The following is a 24,901-nucleotide window of genomic DNA, read 5'->3' as shown; positions in this document are numbered from 1 at the left end:
ATAGTCACTCAATCCTCCCAAATCACTAGGCACTCGCGCTCAGTAGGTACCTCCGCTCACTAGGGGTGTGTACAGACTCCGGAGGGGCTCCTTCAGCCCAAGCGCTATAATTTGCACAAACAACTCACGTGCTATAGTATCAATATCTGGATCCGCACTGACAACTCACATGCTATAGTATCAATATCTGGATCCGCACGGACAACTCACGTGCTATAATAAGCCAATATGGCATGCTGCGACGTGCAGCCCGATCCCATAATTATCCTCACAATCAGGCCCTTGACCTCACTTAGTCATCAATGTCATGAAAATAGCCCGAAAATGATGATATGATGTATCAATAAATAACAACAGAGACTGAGATATGATATGTAATGACATGAATATGACTGAGTATGAATTTTCAATTTAAAACAAATAATTCACAGCAATATGACCTCTGTGGGTCCCAATAATACTGGCACATAGCCTCAACATGATTTTTAATATGATTCTCAGCTCAATTTCTTTAACATAAAACTACATGGAAAATGCCAAGATTATTTGAATACAAAATTCCACGAAAACAACTATATCACAATTTCTATGGTGCACGCCCACACGCCTGTCACCTAGCATGTGCGTCACCTCCCAACAATTCACATAATACATATATTCAGGGTTCATACCCTCAGCTCCAAGATTAGAAGAGTTACTTACCTCAACCCGTGTAATTCTTTATTCCACTATGCCCTTGCCACGAGAATTTGTCTCCGAAAGCCTCGCATCTAGCCACAATTGATTCGATTCAATCAATACCAATTATTGTAATTAATTCCATAAGGAAACACTAATTTTTTCCAATAAAATCCGAAATTAACTCAAAAATTACATGTGGGTCCCACATCTCGGAACTCGACAAAAGTTACAAAATATGAATGCCCATCCAACCACGAGTCCAACCATATAAATTTTACCAAATTCCGACATCAACTCGACCCTCAAATCTTCAATTAAAGTCATTGAAGATTTTTACCATTTTCAACCCAATCTTTATCCATTTGAACACAACAATCTTTCCATAAACCTTATTAATATGTATAAATAATACTATTACACCCAAGAATCATACTCTTAATCACCCATCTTTACCCAAACTCGAAATTGAAGACTAGGGGTTAAAACCTTACCTCTTGGGTGAAGATCTTGTGATATTTCCTTGTTGGATTTCAAAGCTTGAACAAGATCTTGATGAACAAAGCACTTGAGCTTCTTCCTCTCTTAGAACACTCTCACTTCTCTCTAAAAATGTCAGATTTTTGCTCCAAAATGAATCCCAAAGCCTATTTATCAAAATGGGGTCGGGTTATGAAACAAAAAAAATTAACTCTCCGAAAGCAGGTCTGCGGTCGCATAATGGACCGCAGAATAGGTATGCGGGTCGCAAAATGCACCGCAAAATAGATGCTTAGAAATGGGATTCACTGGATAGGTATGCGACCATTTTGCGGTCGCATAACTACTTTTGCGATCGCATAATGGTTCTGCGATCGCAGAATTGGTTGCAGAATCGCATTTTTCCAGCCTTTGGTAATTTGGTCATAACTTCTTGTAGGAATGTCCAAATGATGAACGGTTTAAAGAGTTAGAAACTAGACTCGAAGATCTTTCATTTGATATATTATAAACCATATAACACTTCGTATCCTGAGAGTTATGCTTATTTGAAGTTAGGTCTTGTGCGAACTCACTTGAAACTTTAGTCTATTATGAAATTTCCAACTTCTACATTCGATGCCGAAACCTATAGAATCAAGTACGATTGACTTCAAATTTTTCACACAAGTCATAAATGACATAACTGACCTATACAAATTTTTGAAATCGGATTCCGACCTCGATATCAAAAAGTCAACCCTTCGGTCAAACTTTCCAAAAATTCAATTTTTGCCATTTCAAACCTAATTCTATTATGGACCTCCAAATAATTTTTCGGACACGCTCCTAAGTCCAAAATAGCCATACATAGCTATTGGAATCGTCAGAATTCAATTCCGAGGTCGTTTACATATAAGTGAATATCCTATCAACTTTTTCAACTTAAGTTTTCAATTATGAGACTAAGTGTCTCATTTCACTCTGAAATCCTTCCGAACCCAAACCAATTAACCCGATAGGTTATAAATCAATTGTAAGGCATTAATTGATCAGTAAATGGGGGAACGGGGTTGTGATACTCAAAACGACTGGTCGGGTCGTTACAAAAGCTAAATGTCATATTCAGCTGCTAATGCTCCAAATAAAATAAAGTTCATAATGAGTAGAGTCTATGGCATGCATGAAGCATAATAGACTAATAGGTTCCAAAAATAAAACTCCTTGAATAAGGATAGGACTAAATGTTCAAGATAGTCATAATAAAAAGGCAAATGCTCTAGAAGAGCACCACGACATAACACTTCATAAGACCTCATGGGAGAGGCTCAGGTACCTGAAAATAATAAGATAAAGAGATCTCAATAAGTTATGTCTTTATTGGGTAATATTACAACTGATATAAAATGATCGTCAACGATATTGTTAATATAATGTAGCGCTCAATGTTATTAATATTGACGAGGATCTTGAGCTCAAATCTGTCATGAAATTTGGACAGATAAATGATTGGCCAAATAAAAAATACGCAATGAAAATTGATTTTACCTGAAAAATATGAAGTTGGACGGATAGTCCCAACACCTGAAAGTATAAAGTCAGTGGAGGTATAAATGTGTTCTTGTGCGGAAAAAAAGGTCAAGTCGATAGACATAAAGACGACTTGTGTCACAAAAAAATTTGTATATATCACGACATTGATTATATAGAGACATATTCTCCTGTGGTCGATGTCGTCATTTCAGGTTTTAATCTGGCAATATAAGAAAAACGTGATATACGTATAATGGAAATCATTGAAGGATTTAAATTGTTCTGAAGCATATTAAGGTTTCCGAGAAATTTATTAAATAAAGTTTCAAAAATCCTTATACAGGTTGAAACAATCAGGGCGCATGTGGTATAATCGCCTGAGTGAGTACCTGTTGAAAAAAGTGTACAAGAATGATTCAATTTGTCCTTGTGTCTTTATAAAAAGATCTGTATCTAAATTTGTTATAATCGACATGTATGTTGATGATTTAAATATCATTGGAAATTCTATGGAGCTTCCTAAAGCAGTGGACCATTTAAAGAAAGAATTTGAAATGAAAGATCTTGGAAAGACAAAATTTTATCTTGGTCTACAAAATGAGTATATGAAAGATGGAATTTTTGTCCATCAATCAGCATACACTAAAAAGATTTTAAAGCGATTCTATATGGATAAAGCACATCTATTGAGTACCCCGATGGTTGTGAGATCACTCGATATAAATAAATATCTATTCCGATCTCATGAAAATAATGAAGAGCTTCTTGGTCCCGAAGTACCATATCTTAGTTCAATTGGTGCGCTAATGTATCTTTCTAACATTACAAGGTCTGATATAACTTTTTCAGTTAATGTCTTAACAAGATATAACTCTACTCATACAGGGAGACATTGGAATGGAATCAAATACATATTGTTGTATCTAAAAGGGACTACCGATATGGGATTATTTTATGGCAATGATTGCAGTCCCGATCTTGTTGGTTATGCCGATGCTGGGTATTTATCTGACCCACACAAGACTCGATCTCAAACACGCTATGTGTTTACATATGGAGGCACTGTCATATCTTGGCGATCGACTAAGCAATCAATCGTGGCTACTTCATCTAATCATGCTGAGATAATTGCTATTCATGAAGCAAGTCGAGAATGTGTATGGTTGAGGTTTATAATACACCTTATTCGAGACAAATGTGGTTGAAATGTGACAAACTACCCACAATTTTGTATGAAGACAATGTAGCATGCATAGCCAATTGAAGGGAGGATTCATAAAAGGGGTAGGACAAAACACATTTCACCAAAGTTATTTTTCACACATGATCTTCAAAAGAATGGTGATATCGATGTGCAACAGATTCGTTCAAGTGATAATATGGCTGATTTGTTCACCAAATCTCTACCGACATCAACCTTCAAGAAACTAGTGTACAAGATTGGGATGTGAAGGCTCAAGGATGTGAATTGATGCTCTCATTAGGGGGAGTTAATACGCGTTGTACTCTTTTTCCCTTACAAGACTTTGTCCCACTAAGTTTTTCTTGTAAGGTTTTTAACGAGGCAACCAAAAGGCGTGTTTCTAAACATGTGTACTCTTTTTCCTTCACTAAGATTTTTTTCAATTGGGTTTTTTCCTAATAAGGTTTTAACGAGGCATATTATCTATGGATATCCAAGGGGGAGTATTATAAGAAAAATCAAATTATGGTGGATGTCTACTTTTCCTCCATGATCTTCTCAAATACTTAATGACATATTTAATAATATATTTTTCTTCACTTTTTATGCCTATATAAATGTCGTTTAATAGATAGGAGAATACACACAATTGAAGAAGAAATAAGAATCTTTCATCTCTTTTTCTCTATATCCCTTAGCTTGTTTTTTCTTGTTTTATATCGTTACTTTCTCTATATCTTTTAGCTTGTTTTTTCTTATTTTATATCGTTACTTTGAGTTATATTTCATAACATATACTCTCTCCGTTTCAATTTATGTGAACTTATTTCCTTTTTAGTCCGTGCAAAAAAGAATAACCTCTTTCCTTATTTGAAAACAATTTACTTTTATGCAATGATTTATAGCTACACAAAATATATGTGCCTCATTTTACACCAGAAGGTCAAAAGTTTTCTCTCTTTTCTTAAACTCTTTGCCCGTCAAATGAGTTCACGGAGTGAGTATGAAGTTTTACAATAAATCCCAATAGTTAAACCAAAAGAAACAGAAAAAAGTTTTAGGTGACAAAGTTTCACGTGACATTATTTGGTCAACTTTCAGTCCTCACCATTCTTAACAATGTACGAGAAACACAGCCGATCAAAACAAGAACCAAAAACAGAAACAAAAATCTGAGATCTAGTCATTAACACAGTTACACAGTTTAGTCCCTAAATCACTATCTAATTCCATGGTCAGTTGTTCAAACTCTGTAGAAAACATGCCCATGGTTCCAAGATTTCTCCATAGCCAAAACCGCCTCAAAGATCTTCTCTTACTCTTCTCCACACTCATCATTTTCTACTTAATCTTCCTTCTTCACCATCTCCACACCCCTAAAACCACCTTCATCCCTAACCCCGACTATACCCCCACCACCCCACCACCCTCCACTAATCTCTCTCTTTCACATCTCTTTTTCTCTATAGCCGCTGCTTCTTCTTCTTTCTCTCTCCGTCTTCCTTATATTAACCTTTGGTACAAACCCAATTCAACAAACGCTGTAATTTTCCTTGACACCCCAATTTCCAGTACTCCTTCTGTTTCTTCACCTCCAATTCTTGTTTCCTCTGATACTTCGAATTTTCCTTATTCTTTCCCTTCTGGTCGCCGTTCAGCAATTCGGATTGCTCGTATTGTTAAAGATACTTTTGACTTAGCTAAAAATGTAAACTTTTCGAACACCCGTTGGTTTATTTTTGGTGATGATGATACTGTTTTCTTCACGGAGAATTTGGTTAGTGTTTTGTCTAAGTATGATTATGAGAAGTGGTATTATGTTGGGTATAATTCGGAAAGCTATGAGCAGAATGAGAAGTATTCTTTTGATATGGCATTTGGGGGTGGTGGGTTTGCTCTTAGTGCTCCATTGGCTAAGGTTTTAGCTGGAGTTTTAGATTCTTGTTTGATGAGGTATCCTCATTTGTATGGAAGTGATTCTAGGGTTTTTTCTTGCTTAGCTGAGCTTGGAGTACATTTGACCCATGAACCTGGATTCCATCAGGTTAATTCTTTATAACTTTTATTACTCAATTTTGTTTCTGGGGTTTATTTTTCATTAGCTACTGCTTCGTTTCATTTGTCCTTGAGCCCATGGGTCTTCAGAAACAATCGCTCTACCTTCACAGGATAGGGTTTAAGGTGTGCATACACACTACCCTCCCCAGACCCCACTTGTGTAATTATACTGGGTATGTTGTTGGTGGTGGTGGTGGTTTATATTTCATTAATAAAACTTGAGGTACAAAGTTTAAAATAGACCAAGATGGAATTTTGGAGCTGGCTTTAATGAGATGGACTTATGGGATGATCTTAAGATTCATTTATTAGATGTATGTATTCCTAATTTGGTAAAAGCATGAGGGAATTTATAAAGCGTGTTAGTGCGATGTTAAATAGTTAAATGATTTGTGAATAAATCCTTTTTGTCAAGTTGATGTATGTGTTATCATAGTATCACAAGGAAATATTTGATATTTTGATATCTTTTGGTTGATTTGATTGGCAGCCCATTGAAATTATGTACACTCAGTTTAGCATGTTTTCAAATAAATTTTTTCTCTTATTTTCCTTCAATAAAGTTGTACTTCTGCATTTGCAATGATAGTTGAAGTAAGGCTTGCTCCCATAGAAATAGCGTTTTAGGTTCTCTGTTATATGTATATGTTTTTCGTGTGCAGCCATTTTGCAAGCTTATGAGTCTAGCCTTGTGCAGCCTCAAAGTTTGTTTCTTGGCTTATGGAAGTTAAGCAGATGGCCTTTTGATGGTGCACATCAAACTATGGACACTCTGTTTAGCATGTTTTTCAAAGTGTTAAATTTGTTCTCTTTTCTTTTTCTTCAATTAAATTTGAATTCAAACTTTAGGGCTTAACAACCCCTTTAGCAAAGAAATTGTGCACCGCCCTGACCAAGTTGGCAAATTTAATAGCAATGGCAGTTCAAGTGAGGCTTGATTTGATACAAATACGGAATTTATGTTGTTTAAATTTTTGTGTTTTTGGTATGCTCCCTTTTTGTGAGCTTATGACTAAACCTAACCGCAAAATATGTTTCTTTCCTTATGGAAGTTATATGGACCAGCCTTTTTGAGGGTGCACATGAGAGTATATAAGCCACCTACAATGTTCCTGATTTTAGTTTTTGTATTTTAAGTTGAAGTTGCTTTCATTAATAGGTTGATGTTCGAGGAGATTTATTTGGTATCCTTTCTGCACATCCATTATCACCTCTGTTATCACTTCATCACTTGGACGCTGTGGAGCCACTTTTCCCTGGCATGACCAGGATTGCAGCCACGGAGCATCTTTTCCAAGCTGTCCATGCTGATCCTGCTAGGATTTTGCAACAAACAGTGTGCTACGACAAGTCCAACTTACTGACAGTTTCAGTTGCATGGGGTTACGCAGTTCAGGTGTTTGAAGGGAATGAACTTCTTCCAGATCTCCTCTCACGACAGCCAACATTTAGACCATGGAAAAGGGGTAAAAATGTTGCTGCAAAATATATGTTTAACACTAGAGTCTTCCCCAGTGATCCATGCAAAAGACCTGCGGTCTTCTTCTTGCAAAATGTTCTTTCTAGTAGAGATGGCATATGGACTGAATATATAAGACATGATCTTGGGAACTGCGTAAGAAGTAATCTGTCAAAAAAATTGGTAAAGATAAGAGTCTTCTCGCAGAAGCTAGCTTTTGATGCTGAACAGGTTCTCTGCTTGCATGTAGACCCTGAAATTTGTTTCTATTGTTTTGTTGTTGTTGCTGTTCCTTCCTTTGTGGTGTATAATTACTTTGCGCTTCCTCTGCTGAACTTGTAAGTTTCCTGAATCAGTTGAAGCCACTTCGTCGACCATGCTGTGACATTTCATCACCTATCAATGAGACGATGATAATTGGTATTAGACAATGTGGGCATGGCGAGTTGATCTCAATGCAGACTTAGAAAGATCCTCGAAATTGCTCTAGACGAATGACCTGTCAATCCATGGCTGGACGGACGAGCAGGGATCATGCAGTCTCTTGACAGGAACTCTCTCGTCCGATTTCTCATTTTATAAGGTACAATTTCTTTTTACAAAGACATCATCTGCCTTGTCTTTTCCACCCATTATTGCGTTCATTTGATTAACTGAAGACTATTTCTCCCAATGTTATTCTGATTTCTGATCTCTAATTTCTGAATCATATAAGGTCCTATGTCTCTAGTTATGACAATATTTTTGCCTTTTCTGATGACTTGTTAGTTGTTGTTGTGTCTATTTCTGTCATTTGTTTATGACTGAATCATTTCCTTTCTTTCAATTTAAGGTGTAACAGCTTGGTGAATCTGTTTATAAACCAAAATGGCTTTGCCTATCACTGTGATGTTTGGTCCTAGAATGTTCTGCTTCTTGCCTTAACAATCTTCATGATGTCAGCATCATCATTTTGTGCAACAATTTGAGATTATAGCTTTATGGAACCTTTGAACTAACTGTACCTCCCCTATCCCTGCACGTGTCCTAAGTGAGATCAGTTGTGTTCGCGAGTAGTTCAAATATTATTCCAACCCCTACAAATAAATTTGGTAGAAGGAAATATGAGGAAGGAAAAATATTGTAATACCTATATAAGTAAAATGGTCACGGCATACTTAATGGTGAAACATACTGTCATAACTGCATGTGACTTTTAAATCCATACCGCATTAACATGTATATAACATAAGGTAATTATGCAAAATAATAATAAGTAATTAATTAATTTGCTGATATTCAAAGATGATCATTCCCCTTGGACTAAGAAACTCAAGGCAGTTTCTCGACCTTTTACTTATGAAGTACAACGACAACTATTCCTTAATTTCAAAACCTGTTGTGATCGGCTATTTTGGCTATGTGAATCTTCTACATCCATTACGCTCCATTTGGACATATTTCACTAAATACTACTTCTTAGCCATGTCCACTTACCCCGAGAAACACTAATTTTTTGAGTGTATGCCAATCTCACACTTACTCCTGAATAACCTATAGCTGACACATCCCTAGTCAGTGTAACATGGATGAAGAATAGTGGGAACTGGTGTGTAAATGATTTTGTTGGCATTCTGTTTGTGAAATCAGAATCATATTGTTGTAATGTCACTGATAAAAATAAAAAAAATCTCTGGGTAAGCTGTAATGTCAGAAAACATATATGCGCACTAAAAAAAGGGAGATTTGAAATTAAAATGCGTAGAACAACTGATTTAATTTTCAATTATTCATGTATTTTGCTGGCTAGCAGTGTTTTGTCGGCACTTCGCTGTCTTATCTGTTAAAGCTCATCTTTTTTTAATTAGTATTTTGCTAATTGAATGCTTTATAACTTTTTTCATATGGTTTGAAATTCTGTTAATTAAATAGTTGGTAGAGAGTGTCACTAAAATGTCAATAGAGATTTTGTAGTTTGCATTGAAATGTAAAGTAAAGGGTCCTTACTAGTGATATTTACAATTGTTTGAGTCAGATTGCTAAATTGATACGCTGGAAATTAGCTGGGGGGCATATCAGAGAAGTCCTGAATGGTGTATGCATTGTTAAAGGAAAACTGCAGAACTACGCGTTCCTAAATTTCTTGTCCTTCTGGCTCTTCCTTTTCGGCATTTGTCCAAGTATTGAATGGATTAATTTGCAGCAGTTTGATCTTATCACAGCCAAGATTTTAAGTTTCTTGCAACAAGTTTTTCATTTCCTTTGAGACTGAAAGGATTGTAGAGTTAAGCTTGTTCTCTTACTCATGGTTTGGAATAGTGAACATCATTTCCTTCTCCTTGTCATTGCAGATTTTTGCGATTGTTACTCTACCTCTTCTAATATCAAGGCACCCTAGTATGAGGGGGTAATGTGTCTTGCATCTCTTCTGGAATGAGTACTAATCACTCCTCAGACACCTTGGTCGCCTGTCAATTCCAGCAGATTGAAGTTGTTCTATTCTTATAGGAACTATGATTTGATTTTAGGCATTTGTAACTGGGGAAAGATGAGTTGTATAAATAATAACTTCAGCTGGAGCTTGTATCATGTATCATTTAATGTTCAATAAGAAATTACTGTGGATATCAAGTTTTATTGAATCCTTAACTGTAGGTCTAATTCTTACAATCAGTAAATGTGATATCTAAAAGAAGCAGACTTAATTGTGAATCACACGTTGAATAAGCTGATCAAGCTGATTGTCTTTCACTTTACTTGGTCCGAAAATTGAGGCAAATTTGTTTTTAAATGTTATTATTAGTAATACTATGTGGGGTTGGTAAACTTCTGCTTCCAAAGAGAGAAGGTCTCCAAATTCGGCAACCGAACCCTTAATATCACAATCCTTAAGTAACACACGTCACATATTCATTTCATACATTGACTTTTATTAATTGCTTTTCTCTTTAATGTGCAAAAACGCCTTCTTTTTTCTTCATTTTCAGTCAATTTTCACATCACATTGTTGACTCAGTTCCACCAAATGGACACCTCTGATTGGAGTTCCTCAAAAGATAGATAAAGAAATATGGCGTTACATATTCAAAGTAACCTAACTTTCCCAAAAGTAACCTAATATATTCATCAGTGTCTTAATTCCAAGTACTCTTTTGTTGTAATTAATAAACACATGTGAAGATGTAACCGATTTTCCAGGGCAATAAGATTGTCAAATTTCTCCTGCTTTTCTTGGGCTAAGGACTCCGGGTCTAAAGGGGTGATAGCTTCTATCAATTACAGTAAATTCCTTTAAACCCCTTGTTCCATTGTCTTTCATTCCATCCTCAGAAATGCAGTTTTTTCAGGTTCCCAACAAGACACAACATTCCACCAACCCTTTCAAAAATCTCATAATAATATCCTGTTTTGGTTGCATGATTTATCTTGTTTGTACCATCTTTCTTGCTCCTAACAACAACAAGCATTTCCATACCTCAGTTTCATTACAGGATGATGAATTATCATCTCAAACTAATCTTGATCATATTGTTTTTGGAATTGCATCCAATGAGCAATCTTGGTCCAAAAGAAAGGAATATGTTAAGCTCTGGTGGGAACCCCATATAATGAGGGGATGTGTGTTTCTTGAAAAGATGCCACCTTTTTCATCAAATCGAACATATAATGAGTCTCTGCCTCCCATTTGCATTTCTGAGGATACTTCTCGGTTTAGATATACGCATAGAGGTGGGACACCTTCAGCAATTCGCGTGGCACGTGTGGTCTCAGAGACGGTGGCACTTAATCATTCTAATGTAAGATGGTTTGTGTTTGGAGATGATGACACTATTTTCTTCCCTGAAAATTTGGTGAAGACACTTTCTAAATATGATCATGGACTTTGGTACTATATTGGAACAAATTCAGAAAGCTTTATGCAGAACAAGTTTTTCTCTTATGTTATGGCTTTTGGTGGAGCTGGTTTTGCTATAAGTTATCCTTTGGCAAAAGCTTTAGCCAAAGTCTTTGATTCATGCATTGCAAGATATCCCCACTTATATGGAAGTGATGGTAGAGTTCATGCCTGTTTAGCAGAGCTTGGTGTTAGCTTAACACGTGAGCCCGGTTTTCATCAGGTGCCATTTTCACTTACCTCTGAATTTCTTATAAACTACTTTTAGGCTATTGAGAATTTTGCATTTCTGACTTTTTTGTTCTGTTTGTGTGAAATTGAAATGCTAGATGGATTTTCATGGAAATGTGTTTGGAATGTTGGCTGCACATCCCATTAGGCCATTGGTATCTATGCATCATATGGAGGCAATTGATCCTATATTTCCGAATATGACAACAGTAAAGGCTGTGGAGCATTTGTACAAGGCAGCAAGCTTCGATCCACATCGGATTTTACAGCAAACAGTATGCTATGATCATTGGTTTTCTTGGACAGTTTCAGTGTCTTGGGGATATGCTGTTCAAGTGTTTGATAGGAATGTGCTTTTGTCAGATGTTCAGTGCGTGCAAGAGAGCTATGCTCCCTGGAAAAGGAGTCATTTAGGTGGATTATATGACTTCGATACGAGGAAATATGAATTTGATCTGTGCAGAAGGCAGCTTGTTTATTTCTTGGACAAAGTGTCTTCTGGAAGCAATGGAACTGAGACTACTTACAAAAAGAAGACATCTGAGGAATGCAAATTTGACATGACTTCGCCTAGAAGACTAGAAGAAATCAGAGTGTTATCGAGCAAGTTAGTCCTCGACAAACAACAGGTGCCTTTCTTGAGCTTATTAGTACTGTTCTTTCTGTAAATTCTGTGCATTCTAAAATTTCCTTATTGTCTAATTTTTGAAACTTTTGGTCTAATGTCATATGCAGTTGCTAGCTCCAAGAAGGCATTGCTGTGATGTATTACATTCTACATCGGGTAACGTCATGGAAATAGGGATAAGAGAATGCAAGGAAGATGAACTAATTTACATGCACCATTAGTTGCAATACATTATCGAGACAAATCAGCATTACTACCACCATTTGATGGTTCTCCCAATTGCCTGTCCAATCGCGCAATCACGAAATTTTGAATTTTAAGAAGCCAATCCTGTTGTCTTTTTTGGTGACTCATTGCTCCTGAGAAGAAAGATCTTGAGCATAAGGAAGTCTAATACGAAGCCTAACAAGATGCTAGCAGTTTTTGAGTTTTTTCAAGGCAGACTCGTTTGCTTTCTGAGCATTGGAGTTCAATAATCGAAGAGAATTTTGAGCCAGACATAATTTGGGGGAAGCTTTTTTTCTTTCGGAATTCGGAAATCAGTTTTGTACGTGTTTACTTGGATTAGATGTATACGTCAGGAAATTAGGCACATAAACAAATTAGCAACATACATAGAATCTTTGTGACTTGCGAGTTGACCAGAAAAATAGAAAGTCTCAATTTTGACTGAAACTAGTTCAAGATTTCTTGATGTATTATATGATTTCTTGACCTTTTCTCATGCATACCATACGCCTATTTAGCCGTAAATGAAGCAACAAGCTGAGACTTATTTTGTACTTGTTTCAACTATGACCCTTGTCCCTTTGCTAGCTTTCTGCAGTTTTGCACGTATAGATTTCTGCATTAATTAAACGCTTATAATCATTCATAATTTTTATGCACTGACATTGCATGTGTTTCTTTTACATCATGGGGTGAAATCAACCTATACAACAATATGTAATTCTGATATGCAAAATAGCCTAATTGAAACTCGTAGTTGAACCTTTTGATGATATCCCGGTCCTCCTACTTGATCAAAACAAATTCTTTAACGCGTTAGACCGAGCTTGTGTGTCGTTGATACGATTGAGGTGAAAAAAATGTGTGTATTTCACGTGTATAACGTGATTCAAACAAAAAAAAAAAACAGGATGAGTTTCTTGCTTAAGTAGTAAAATGCTGATCAAGGTTTGGTGGAGGTCATAATACCCTTTCTATCTGTTTGTGGGGAAGAACGATATGCTATTGAGGATGTCTTAGAGTTGATAGGGGGATTAAAAATACTTTGAACTTTATTTAGACCTTTCTATTTACACAAAATAGATGAACCTCTGCTCTATTATGAAATATCTAAAATAGTAAATTCCACTTAATCCATACACACGTTTTAGGTCTAAAAACAAGCAGGTACCCTCTTCACTTTTTTAATGAATAAGATTTTCCCGTTACTCCAAAATGAATTACTCCTCTATTTATCGCTCGAATTTTCAAAATATAAAATTTACTTTTAATTAGTATGGCTTATAATAAATAACTCCATTATTTATTTATAACAGGCGAAATTATTTCTCCCTTCAACCTTAATTAGGCGAAAATTACTTCCACCCTTTAATCCTTTATTAATCCAATCGTTAACAAAAATGGAATCACTTTGACAGAGCAGTATGGGTCGGCGGTCGGCAGGGAACAAAAGGCGAAGATTTGGCGGCGGCGGCGAAAAGCCTGTTCTCCAACTCCAAAACCCTAATCCCAATCCCAAACCCACTGAAGAAGAAGTAACTCCTCCGAGTAAAAAGCCGAAGATAATCGACAGCAGTGAGCAACAATTGCCACTCCTTGAATCGGAGCCTTCGTCATTAACTGATGCAATTAGTGATAATGATGTGAATAATGGGCCGAGGTTTAAGGATTTAGGAGGAATGGATGCTGTATTAGAGGAATTAAAAATGGAGGTAATTGTTCCATTGTACCATCCACAATTAACTAAGCATCTAGGAGTTAAACCAATGTCAGGAATACTCTTTCATGGCCCACCTGGTTGTGGAAAAACAAAGCTGGCCCATGCAATTGCAAACGAGACTGGTGTTCCATTTTACAAAATTTCTGCTACTGAATTGGTCTCTGGAATTTCAGGTGCATCAGAAGAAAACATAAGGGAAATGTTCTCGAAAGCATACAGGACAGCACCTTCTATTGTGTTTATTGATGAAATTGATTCAATTGCTTCTAAACGAGAGAATTTACAGAGAGAAATGGAACGGCGCATTGTAACGCAGCTGATGACATGCATGGATGAATCGCATAGGCTTGTAAAACCTGATGATGAAAAAGATGGTGATGGATTTAATGGCGGTAATGCTGGTTATGTGCTGGTAATTGGAGCCACGAATAGACCTGATGCTATTGACCCGGCACTAAGGAGGCCTGGACGATTTGACCGTGAAATCGCATTAGGTATGCCAGATGAAAATGGGAGGGCACAGATTCTGTCTGTGGAGGGCGCGTTTGATCTAATGAAGATAGCTAGGTCGACCCCAGGATTTGTTGGAGCAGACTTGGCTGCTCTAACTAACAAGGCGGGTAATTTGGCGATGAGGAGGATAATAGACTTGAGGAAGGTTGAGCTAACAAGTGAAGTGTTGGTAGATGGGAAAGAGGCTGAAGAATGGTGGAAAAAGCCGTGGTCACCTGAAGAGATGGCAAAACTCAGCATTACTATGGCTGATTTTGAGGAAGCAGTTAAATTGGTTCAACCCTCTTCTAGAAGAGAAGGTTTTTCCGCCATACCAAATGTTAAGTGGGAAGATGTTGGAGGACTTGATTTGTTGAGGCATGAATTTGTTCGTTCCGTTGTTAATCCTATAAAGCGTCCTGAAGATTATACGGGTTATGGAGTGCATTACGACACAGGATTTTTGCTTTATGGTCCACCAGGATGTGGTAAAACGTTAATCGCCAAGGCTGTTGCTAATGAAGCTGGAGCAAATTTTATACACATTAAGGGTCCTGAAATTCTGAACAAGTATGTTGGTGAAAGTGAGTTAGCTATTCGGACATTGTTTACTCGTGCAAGAACGTGCGCCCCCTGTATACTGTTCTTCGATGAAGTGGATGCATTGACAACTAAGTGTGGTAAAGAAGGAGGTTGGGTTGTCGAAAGGCTTTTGAATCAGCTACTAATAGAACTAGATGGTGCAGATGAGAGAAAGGGTGTTTCTGTTATTGGTGCTACAAATAGGCCTGAAGTTATGGACCCTGCTATTCATCGACCTGGAAGATTAGGGAAAAAACTATATGTCCCTCTACCTAGTCCAGAGGAGCGTGGACTAATTTTAAAAGCGCTTTCCAAGAGAAAACCTATAGATGCTAGTGTCGATTTGATGAAAATTGGAAGAGATGATGGTTGTAATAATTTAAGTGGAGCTGATCTATCAGCTTTGATGAATGAAGCTGCAATGCTTGCACTTGAAGATAAACTGAAAGCATCAGATACAAGTGATGAAAAGTTGTGGACTATCAAAGAGTCACATTTCAATCGGGCTATGGAGAAAATTTCAGTCACATTTCAATCGGGCTATGGAGAAAATTTCTCCATCTGTCTCCGATAAGCAAATAGAATATTACCAGCTTTTATCAGAAACCTTATGAGTGGCATGAAGCTAAAGCACAAAACTAAGGGTGTTTATTTATATCTCCAGCTCCAATATGTATTCTTGTTGGAGTTATAACACTTTTCTCGATCTTGTATCATAAGTAGGTTTTGATTTGGTAGTAAATGTTGCAAAGTATTTTGTGAGAAATAAGTTATACTAGTAGCACTGACAATATATATGTGAATCAGGGCAATGCCAAAGATTCATGTTCAGCTCTTTTTCTTTTCTTCTTTTTTAAAATTACTTTTTTTTCTTGGGAAAGTGAACGGCTAGGTTGGAAGAAATAATATACTGTAAATGTTTAACAGATAGGGTCAAGCATCCAAATACAGAAACTCAAGAATGCAGCATACTTGTGTGTGAAACTAACATTTTTGTTGTCTTTAACTAAGAGTGGATAATAAATAAAGAATAGTGGAAAGAATTAGACATTCCATGTGGAGACGTTTTTAATCTTTGTCAAGTTGTTAAAAGGGTTGCAAAGGGGAAAAGTGGCCTGTAATTATTTTCGTACATGTATTTGAACAAATGAGACAATGTATTGGAAGTTTTACTCATGTAATAATTTTTAATCCTTGGAATAGTTCTGTCTACAAAAAGTACAATCAAACTATATTTCATATTTTAGTAAAAGACATATCTGATTTGGTCTTCGACAAGTTGCAGCTGCAAATTTATACAGTAAGTTGCACTATGCAAATAATGCAACCATTTGAACATGTAAAGTAGTTCCAAATTTATATTACCCACTAATATTATTTGTTAGCATCATTTGTAACTTGTAACCATAGATTTTGATCGTGATTCTTAATCAAGAAAAGTAATACACTGGCGGATTCAGAATTTAGACATCGTGGTCTTGAGTAGAGTAAGTAAATTTTGAAATAATGTATATCTAAATCTATCTGAGAATTCAACCCTGAAATATTGGTTCTGTCAAATTAGTGAACGTATGGTTGGCATTGCGAATTGGTACGACCAAATTTATTTGGAAAAAGTTGGCAAGTAAAAGTAAGAAAATATTCATTCAAATGGGAGAGACCAAAGTTATGTGCTCTCTAATTGTTCTCCTCATGAAATGAATTAGAATTTGCTCTGTCCAATTATAATTATCTTAAGAATTGATTAGCTAGGTAACCATTGTGATTTGACTTGTATGTTCAACATCAAGCTATCTCTCACGTTTTAGAGAGAGAGAGAGATAGAGAGAGATTCTATATGAAATTAAGACTTTGAGCATCTCCATTATCTAGTGGCAATTATAAATAGCAAGAAACTAGTAAGAAGGTGCATACAGTTACATGACAGGCTCCAAAATTATTCTCTTTTTAATTTTTTAATCATTCATTTCGAAATAAGATTGTGATAGTGGGGGCTTGTAAGTAGTAATGATTAGATAATCTCCTCTAGGATTAGGAATAAGTCTTCTCTTTAGGCATGGCTTCCATGTTTCCTAGTTTCTTCGTCAACAAATATGAACTATAGAAAACGACCATATAAAACTCAATATTTAAAACAATTGATTTCCTTAATTTTTATTAATAATTCTTAATTTTCACGAAATTTTCTGAATGAATCATTGTCAAGATTTTACATAATGCTCCACCATTTAGCTTGTTCTTGTGTTATTTGCACTAAAAAAGAAGTCAACTACCTCAGAGTAGGATTCAAGCAAAACCAAAAAGAAAAATGTAAAACTGAGAAATGGCATTTTTTTCAGGAACAAGCTGTCAGTGGCTCTTGAGATTAAAATAAAGATCTTCTCCTTATTCAACGGGCTTTGTCCTCACTCTAATTAGAGTTGCATTAAATAGCTAAATCTTGCAAGAGCCAAGATACTACTCTTAAGATATCCAAATTAGCTAATTTGGCAGCAGTTTTATGCCCAAATTAGCTAGTTTTCTGCTGATTGAAATGGCAATGCTAAGACTTTTGAGTAGTTTGGCTGTCATAGCTATGGTGCTTGGTTCAGCCATGGCTACAGATTACACAGTGGGAAGTCCTAATGGTGGATGGGACCAAACTAGTGATCTTCAGTCATGGGCTGCATCTCAAAAGTTCTTCGTCGGAGATAAAATAAGTAAGATATCTCAATATTTACATAATGTTTCCTAGTAAACAATCTTTTTTGCACTTCGTAAATGGATTATAGTGATCCTCTCTTTCGTAAGATCACATTTGTAAAAAGAATAATGTATCTCATATTGTTAAGTTGGCATAAAAGAATGAGAAGCCTTTGCCAAGTCTTAAACTCTGAATCCTGCACTCAAACTGGCTGAAAATGTCAATTTTGAGCTTGATCAGGCAGATTTTTCCGATGATCTTGACTTACAAATTGTCAGTTTTTATCTTAGACGGCTAGTGGTTAATGTTGTGTTCACACTATCTTTCCGTTTTTCATAGCACCGGGCCTTATTTACTGGTTATTGTTATTGCATTTCATCTATTTTCTGGTTCTTATGATGCTGTTATTATTTCTATGGTTTCTGTTGATGGTACTAATATATTGTTTCTTCTCGTCTTTTCCGTCTTCTTGAGCCGAGAATCTATCGGAAACAGCCTCTCTACTCCATCGGGGTAGGGGTAAGGTCTGCATGCACACTACCCTCCCCAACCCCCACTTGTGGGGTTTTACTGGGTCGTCGTCGTCGTTGTTGTCGTCGTCTTTACAGACGGAGTCTTGCGCTTTTCTTGTTGTAGACACAATTAGATGTTAAATCTAATGTTGTGTTTTCTTGACAGCTTTTTCATATGCTCCAAGCCATACTGTGCTTGAAGTAACAAAGGCTCAATATGACTCCTGTGACAATACAAATCCTATTGCAATTTATAGTGGAGGCATGACAGTCATCACTCTAGCTTCTGTAGGCAAGAGATACTTTATATGTGGAACTGGTGGCCATTGTAGCTCAGGAATGAAACTCGAAGTCAACATTCTTGTCAAGGCTTCTCCACCCCCACCAGCCAAGCCAGCTACTCCACCAACAGCAACCCCTACAGCTCCACCACCATCAACCCCCGCAACTCCACCGCCGTCAACTCCTACAACTCCACCAGCATCAGCCCCTTCCACCACCCCAGTTGCTTCCCCTCCCTCTTCATCACCATCTCCCAAGTCTTCATCAGCACCCTCACCAAAACATGCACCTAAAATTTCCCCTGCATTGTCACCTTCCAAGTCCTTCCCTCCTCACAGCCCAGCAATGCCTCCTGCTGGCAGTCCAACATCCCCTACTGTTGAGGACGCTGGATTGCCCCCTTCGGGCGCTTCTGCACCTACACCATCTGCCCCATCATCAGCTGATAAAATCCGTGTCACTGCTGGTTCTACAGTGAGATTTGGCTTTGCTGTTATGCTGATGTTCTTTCTTTAAGCCTTCAAACAATATTTGAGGTGGTTGTCACTTTTTGTTATATTGTTGATTCAGTACCTACTTTTCCTCAGTCCTGGTTGTTTGTTCAACACATTCTATATTATGAATGTTGCAAATTATTGACGGAGATATAATGGACTTTAGCATTGAAATTTTATATCTAAAGCATTGCTATAGATTTCTTTTAGCTTTGGATACTTTCTTGATTTGGTATAATCAGTAGAGGCAATAAATATGGAGTCTTACACGAACTATGCTGATGTCTAACAAAGGTTTAAAGAAAATTCACTGTCAGATTTCCTCAATATATTGTTTGTAACAGTGCAAATAGTCTGAAAAATACGTGCTTCAGTGAGTTTAGAAGCCGTAGTTGTGAATTATCGGAAGGAACCACATGAATCGAACACAGATTGACCTCTTCCCCAATAAGCATAACAGAGCAAACAAGCAGAAGGGTATCGAGAAAACACAAATGGTAAATCCTAGAGTAAGGAACGGAATTCTGGTAGTGAGGACAGGAAGCAGAAGATACCAAAATGGCCAATCAAGCAAATCTTTTCAGTCTCAGTTGAAAAGAAAATATACTACGCAGAGCAAAAGCAAGCTTAGGTAAAACAGCTTATAATATACATATAACCAAGTTTAATTATTTCAGAAGGAATCCCATTTAGGAATTACAATACACAAACTGTTTTTCGGGTGAGTACCCGGCATGTACACACTATAGCAAAACATCAAGACGGACTCATACATCAAAGACCAATAAATACAACCAGCAAATTGTCTCAGTTGTCTGTCACCTTTAACATGCATAGGAGCAACAAAAAGAATAAAGCTCCAGTAGCAAGTCACCTGGCAAGTCCAGCTTAAGCAACTGGAGGACGGAGCACATGATCTTGTGATGTGTCAACAACAGCAGGTTGCATGAATTGCCACATCGCAACACTAGGATAGCCAATGAAAGGCATCAGTTTGTTGCCAGCGACTTGTCCTTGTGCAGTAAATGCAGCTCCCATGGCAGAAGGATGGGAGAGAAAGCCTGGTTTAGAAGATAAGTTTTTAACCTGCTGCTCCAAATTCTCCTTTTCTTCCTTTAGACTTTGCTTTTCATCACGGAGCTCATTCTTCTCTGCCTGAACGGACAAAGTATTTTTCTTTTGTAAGTGCCTGAACAGAGAGCTAAAGAAAAGAATAGCGTCCGCTCACTAATGTTCCAGAATCAAGACAACTGAAAATTAGCATGGATATTCTAGTAGATATTCAGTACCACTAGAATTAAAACTACACCTTAAGTTCTTTAATCTTCTCTTGCAGTTCCTCGTTTGACTCCTTCAGCTTCTGCGTTTCAGCTCGCAGCTCAATCAGCATCTTTTGAGCATCACTCAGAATTGCAACTTTCTCAGTTTTAGGTGGTCTTCCTGGATCAAGGACAGAGCTCAATTCAAGGAACCTAGATGATGACAGATTTAGATGTGAGAATTCATAAGGCAGTGAATAATATATATCACGAGAGAAAAATCTAGAGGGAGAGATCATGCCTCTCATTAAGTCTGTCCCTCCGCAATTTCTCTCGACTTGCCTTAGATCTCGGGGAGTTGCAACATTCAATTCTCGACCTGTACATAAAGTTAAAACACATGGACATGCAAAGAAATAAATAACACCAATTCAAATGGAACTGGTCTTTGCATAGAAAATAATATCTAAAACAACTTGCTTTAACACATCAAAACTTCCCTGTTCTATTTCATTTTCTTGTTTCTTGGGGATGAGAGGGACGGTTATTGGCAACTCATTTTAATGGTGAACCTTTTAAAAGATTATTCACCTTGAAACTGGACAAGGATATCAAAGAAAGATGATTATGAAGAGCACAGCCATGACCTGTAGGCATCCTATCAGAAATCTTTTGTGCTACACAACTCCAAAATTAAGACAAATTTGTTCAGGTCAACCAACAGGTTATTAGAAGGCGTGTGGTCAGCCATGTATTTCAGTTAGCTTGATACAGCTTCATACAAGCTGGGAAAGTAGTTCACCAGCTTGAAACTTTGATATAGCTGCAACTTTGTGTCCTTTCAAGCTCTTCCTGTTGCTACTCCTAGTCTACTAATCTACTTTTAGTACCTTTTTCTTCTAAGTTTACCCAAATACCACACGCAAACTCTATGTATAAAAGTTGAACCAAATACTGATTTTCTTTACAACCGAGAAATCCCCGAGGGGCAGTGGCTCAGTCTACCCTTCTCCATTTAAATACCAGGCTTCGAACCTGTGACATGTGCCTAACCCACACATCATATGATGCGCTCTTATCACTAGACCAAAGCCCTGAGCCACCAAAGTACTGATTTCTTATGTGAGTTTTCCCTCTCTATCTTGTTATCTTTTGCCCACATGCAATTTTAAAAAAAAATCGTTAGTACACACATATCTTTGTGTTTACTCAAATGATGTTAAAGCCACTTTCTCTTAATCATCTGCATCGATCTTTAAAAAGCACCAACACGATGAGACAATTGAATAGGTATGATGTGAGAATCCTAAAATCTAGGATGAACAGCTCAGTGAAGCTATATTTTCATAACTAACTATTGAAAGGATGCAGATTAATATATAAAGCTCTGCCTAAAATTTTGGTTTCTGTAATAGCAATTAGATAGACCGGACGGTGAAGCTTGAAACATAGAGCTCCACATAACCAGTTCAAATTCGAGATGATATTCCTTCAAATGGAAATTAGAAATTATAATACTACAACCCATATACAGCCTTGAAACAGAAAAACACCAACTCACGCCACATCGGTACTCTTAAACTGAATGTAAAATTCATGCCTGAGTTCGGTGGTGGAGATTAGCAAGAGCAATGGTGGAGAACCTGGACGAAAGGTATATATGGCCAACCTTCAGTATAGATGTTGGTTATTACTTGACTATAGAAAAACTATTTTAAATATATTGAGATCACCAATAAAATTTTCTACTCTGAGCAACAAAAGTTTTTTTTTAATAAAACAAACAATGAAAAAGAAAATAAAGAAACTAGCCAGCTGTGTTTGTCTAACATATTATAGGATATCATTATGCTGATAAAGTTACTAATCTACAACCAAGAACCTCACAATGAAAATAGGCTTCTTGACTAATCAGCAAAGTCTCTCAGAGAAATGCAACCATAAAATTTAATAAGTGATTCGGAAGAAGAGCCTTTGTCATGTGTGACTTCTAGCATCACAAGCTCCTTTTTTATTTAGTTGGCTGCTATATTCCAATCACATCACATAAGAAACCGCAAAAATGCATGCATATAAATGGCATTGGGTCCTTCATTTAGAACATAGGATATAAACAGATCCAGATTTCTAAAAGAAGAAGAAAGTAATAATCAAGAGTCTACCCAAACCTCACAAACAGTGCTAAAAGAGAAAGGGATAATGTATTTACCGCTTTCGCGAGCTTGCCTCCTTACTGACTTCAGAATCATCAAATGTGTAATCTGTTTCTGCACTGAAAGAGATAAGTGACCATCAGAACACGGGGATGGTAAAAACAAAAGAACTGTTCCAGTAAAATACTCATCTCACCACTATGTCATCCTATTAAGACATCAGACAGGTATGTTACTGTGCCCATAAGATTAGAAATTCATCTTTCATAGTTGTAACAATATCCTTGGTGGAAATTGAAAAGCTGATGGTTTTGAGTCCTAATAAATATATTTACAGAACATAATTTAAGTCTTTCTATAACTTTAAGTAATGTAATCTAGAGAGGAAATCTATAACCTCAACAAAGTGATAGACAATTTCTTCGTCTTCGAAAGTGGAGTAACAACTTTTCAAGCTACAGACTGACCAAAGTGACAATTCCTTGTTGGAGTTACCTGCTACCAGAGGCAGGATCCAAAACTTTAAGCTCTATGATTTCATCCTTCAAGGTTCTTATTATTAAACGCATTGTATTTTAAAATTGTGGGTTAATATCTAATATTTGTTGCAACTTCAGCAGATCTTTACACATAAATTTATGTTCCTCGTTAGAAGTACTGGGTTACTCAATACTGCAACGCTACACCCGCCTCTGCCTGCTACCCTATAATAAGACTATTTTGACACTAATTGTCAACTTAGCACAACCCTCCTCCTTTATCTCGATTACAAAAAGTTATTAGTAGTTTACAACGCTCACATGCTTGGAGTTATAAATTAGCATAGGCAGGAATGTGTAAATATCATCTACTCTCATTTAATTCTCCAGTACCCTAGTTCTCTTCTACTCGAGCTAGTGATACAGTAACAATTGGAGTACATAATATAGAGCAATAGAATAAAGAAATAAACTTTTCTTCTAAGTGCTTCAAGAAAAAAAAAGGAAAAGATGGAAGAGCAGACCCACATGAGATTAGAGGAGGCATAGATTGTTTGAGCAGGCCAGCTGAAGTCAATAGTGGCCGGAGACTGGAAATCAGCGACGGCGACGGAGGCGGCGGAAGTGATATCAGTGATCAACTCATAATCAAATAGCCAATTGGGATTCCCACTTGAATCAATCTCCATCGGGTAAACTTGTGTTCTTCAGTTCCTCAATTTGCTCTGAACACTAGTATTATTGAACTACAACTATAAGGAATAATTGAGTAGAGTAGTAATAGTAGCAGTAGTTGAAACGATAGCGTCAGAAATATATAAAAACAGAAAGGTCGTTTTCTTTGGTTGCACAAATGGATGAGGACGGCGGAGAATTGACGGCAGCAACGAGAATGACAAAGTGAGTTTCGTCATCAAATGGATTTTCTAACTCCTCAAAAGTAAACGCTCTTTTGTATGGAAAACTAAAATTGGCATGATTTTTGCTGCTTCACTACATCAGTAGCTTTCATTCATCTGTCACATTCATCAATCATCATTTTGAAATTGCAACTTGACTGCAACAACTACTGGTAAGCTTCTATTTGGAGTTATCTCAGATGTCTTAGTTATAAACCTAAACTGTAATTACCTTTCACGCATATAGTATGTACATAATATATTTTGCTCATAATTAGCGAGAGATAAGTACTCTAACTTATAAAATGTTGGCTGAAAAGGTTCGACTTCCCCTTCGCCGAACTATGGACAGAAAAAATTCGCACCCATGACAACTGACCATATTTCATGTTTTTACGCTTGGATTCAGGATTTAAATTTTGATGGTTCAACTTTTAACATTTTTAGAATTTATTGTATTGTCAAAAGGCTTGTCTAGATTTTAGTAAATTATTATATATTAGTTTTTCCTCATATATTTTTTTGGAAGGAATAATAACCCAAATATTGGGGTCCATACAAATTATTTTATTATTTCAACTTCAACTTATAATATTATTTGCAAAAAATTATTATTCTTTGATCTTCAATTGTTATTTCAATCAAATATTATCTAAACGTCAATCTTTATTGTACATATATAAAATAAAATAAAAATTAGTCCTTAACATAGTAATAAATTTTGATTTATATTTCAACAATGTGTAAAATAGAATTTAAGTTCTATTTGTAGCACGAAAGGGCTTTGGTCCTAAATGCTTCCGAAATGTAAAACTGGGTTTTGATTCCTGAAAATTAACTTTTTCTATTTCATTTTATACGACAGTATTTGATTAAATACAAATTTCAAGAAGAAAATTATTTTGTCGTATAAGCTCTCTCTCTCTCTTGAAATCACATTTTATTATTATATTTTCTTTTAGAGTCTTAAATTTCTTTTCTGAATTAATTCTAAGATCTAGGTATTCTAGTTTCT

At 36.5% G+C, this 24,901-nt stretch overlaps 5 protein-coding genes across 11 annotated transcripts; 4 read left to right on the top strand and 1 right to left on the bottom strand.

The window, feature by feature from the left end:
* The first annotated feature begins 4,899 nt into the window (after window positions 1-4,899).
* LOC107807719 (uncharacterized) lies at window positions 4,900-9,989 on the top strand. 5 transcript variants are annotated; one of them, XM_075237560.1, is made up of 4 exons: window positions 4,900-5,897; window positions 7,071-7,601; window positions 7,727-7,953; window positions 9,385-9,989. In XM_075237560.1, the coding sequence occupies exons 1-3, from the start codon at window positions 5,085-5,087 to the stop codon at window positions 7,835-7,837; spliced, it is 1,455 nt and encodes a 484-aa protein (XP_075093661.1). In that variant the 5' UTR covers window positions 4,900-5,084; the 3' UTR covers window positions 7,838-7,953; window positions 9,385-9,989. The 5 variants fall into 5 exon arrangements, with proteins under 5 accessions (XP_075093661.1, XP_016487643.1, XP_016487642.1 ...); XM_016632157.2 differs by having other exon boundaries at window positions 4,935-5,897; window positions 9,701-9,989; XM_016632156.2 differs by having other exon boundaries at window positions 4,942-5,897; window positions 7,071-7,616.
* Window positions 9,990-10,422: 433 nt separating this feature from the next.
* On the top strand, window positions 10,423-12,817 carry LOC107807717 (uncharacterized). Its single transcript, XM_016632154.2, has 3 exons — window positions 10,423-11,467; window positions 11,574-12,104; window positions 12,211-12,817. Exons 1-3 carry the CDS (start codon window positions 10,682-10,684, stop codon window positions 12,322-12,324), a joined length of 1,431 nt encoding a protein of 476 aa, XP_016487640.1. The 5' UTR covers window positions 10,423-10,681; the 3' UTR covers window positions 12,325-12,817.
* Window positions 12,818-13,549: 732 nt separating this feature from the next.
* Window positions 13,550-16,005, top strand: LOC107807714 (cell division control protein 48 homolog C-like). Its single transcript, XM_075237553.1, is given in 2 exon segments — window positions 13,550-15,648; window positions 15,650-16,005. Coding segments are annotated over 2 exon segments (1,983 nt in total). The 5' UTR covers window positions 13,550-13,755; the 3' UTR covers window positions 15,740-16,005.
* Window positions 16,006-17,387: 1,382 nt separating this feature from the next.
* On the top strand, window positions 17,388-19,275 carry LOC107807716 (uncharacterized). The gene is made up of 2 exons (XM_016632153.2): window positions 17,388-17,824; window positions 18,487-19,275. The coding sequence occupies exons 1-2, from the start codon at window positions 17,626-17,628 to the stop codon at window positions 19,116-19,118; spliced, it is 831 nt and encodes a 276-aa protein (XP_016487639.1). The 5' UTR covers window positions 17,388-17,625; the 3' UTR covers window positions 19,119-19,275.
* Window positions 19,276-19,723: 448 nt separating this feature from the next.
* On the bottom strand, window positions 19,724-24,120 carry LOC107807720 (transcription factor ILR3). Of its 3 annotated transcripts, none has more exons than XM_075237536.1 (6): window positions 23,516-24,120; window positions 22,565-22,627; window positions 21,956-22,024; window positions 20,657-20,734; window positions 20,406-20,568; window positions 19,724-20,251 (listed from the first exon to the last, which is right to left on the bottom strand). In XM_075237536.1, the coding sequence occupies exons 1-6, from the start codon at window positions 23,674-23,676 to the stop codon at window positions 19,985-19,987; spliced, it is 801 nt and encodes a 266-aa protein (XP_075093637.1). In that variant the 5' UTR covers window positions 23,677-24,120; the 3' UTR covers window positions 19,724-19,984. The 3 variants fall into 3 exon arrangements, with proteins under 3 accessions (XP_075093637.1, XP_075093646.1, XP_016487645.1); XM_075237545.1 differs by having other exon boundaries at window positions 21,956-21,998; window positions 23,516-24,119; XM_016632159.2 differs by lacking the exon at window positions 21,956-22,024 and having other exon boundaries at window positions 23,516-24,114.
* Window positions 24,121-24,901: the final 781 nt, after the last annotated feature.

Source organism: Nicotiana tabacum, chromosome 2 (assembly GCF_000715075.1).
Source record: "Nicotiana tabacum cultivar K326 chromosome 2, ASM71507v2, whole genome shotgun sequence".
Classification (NCBI taxonomy): Eukaryota; Viridiplantae; Streptophyta; class Magnoliopsida; order Solanales; family Solanaceae; genus Nicotiana; species Nicotiana tabacum.
Note: the sequence above shows the minus strand (reverse complement) of the source record. Positions and strands in the feature narration are given on the sequence as shown.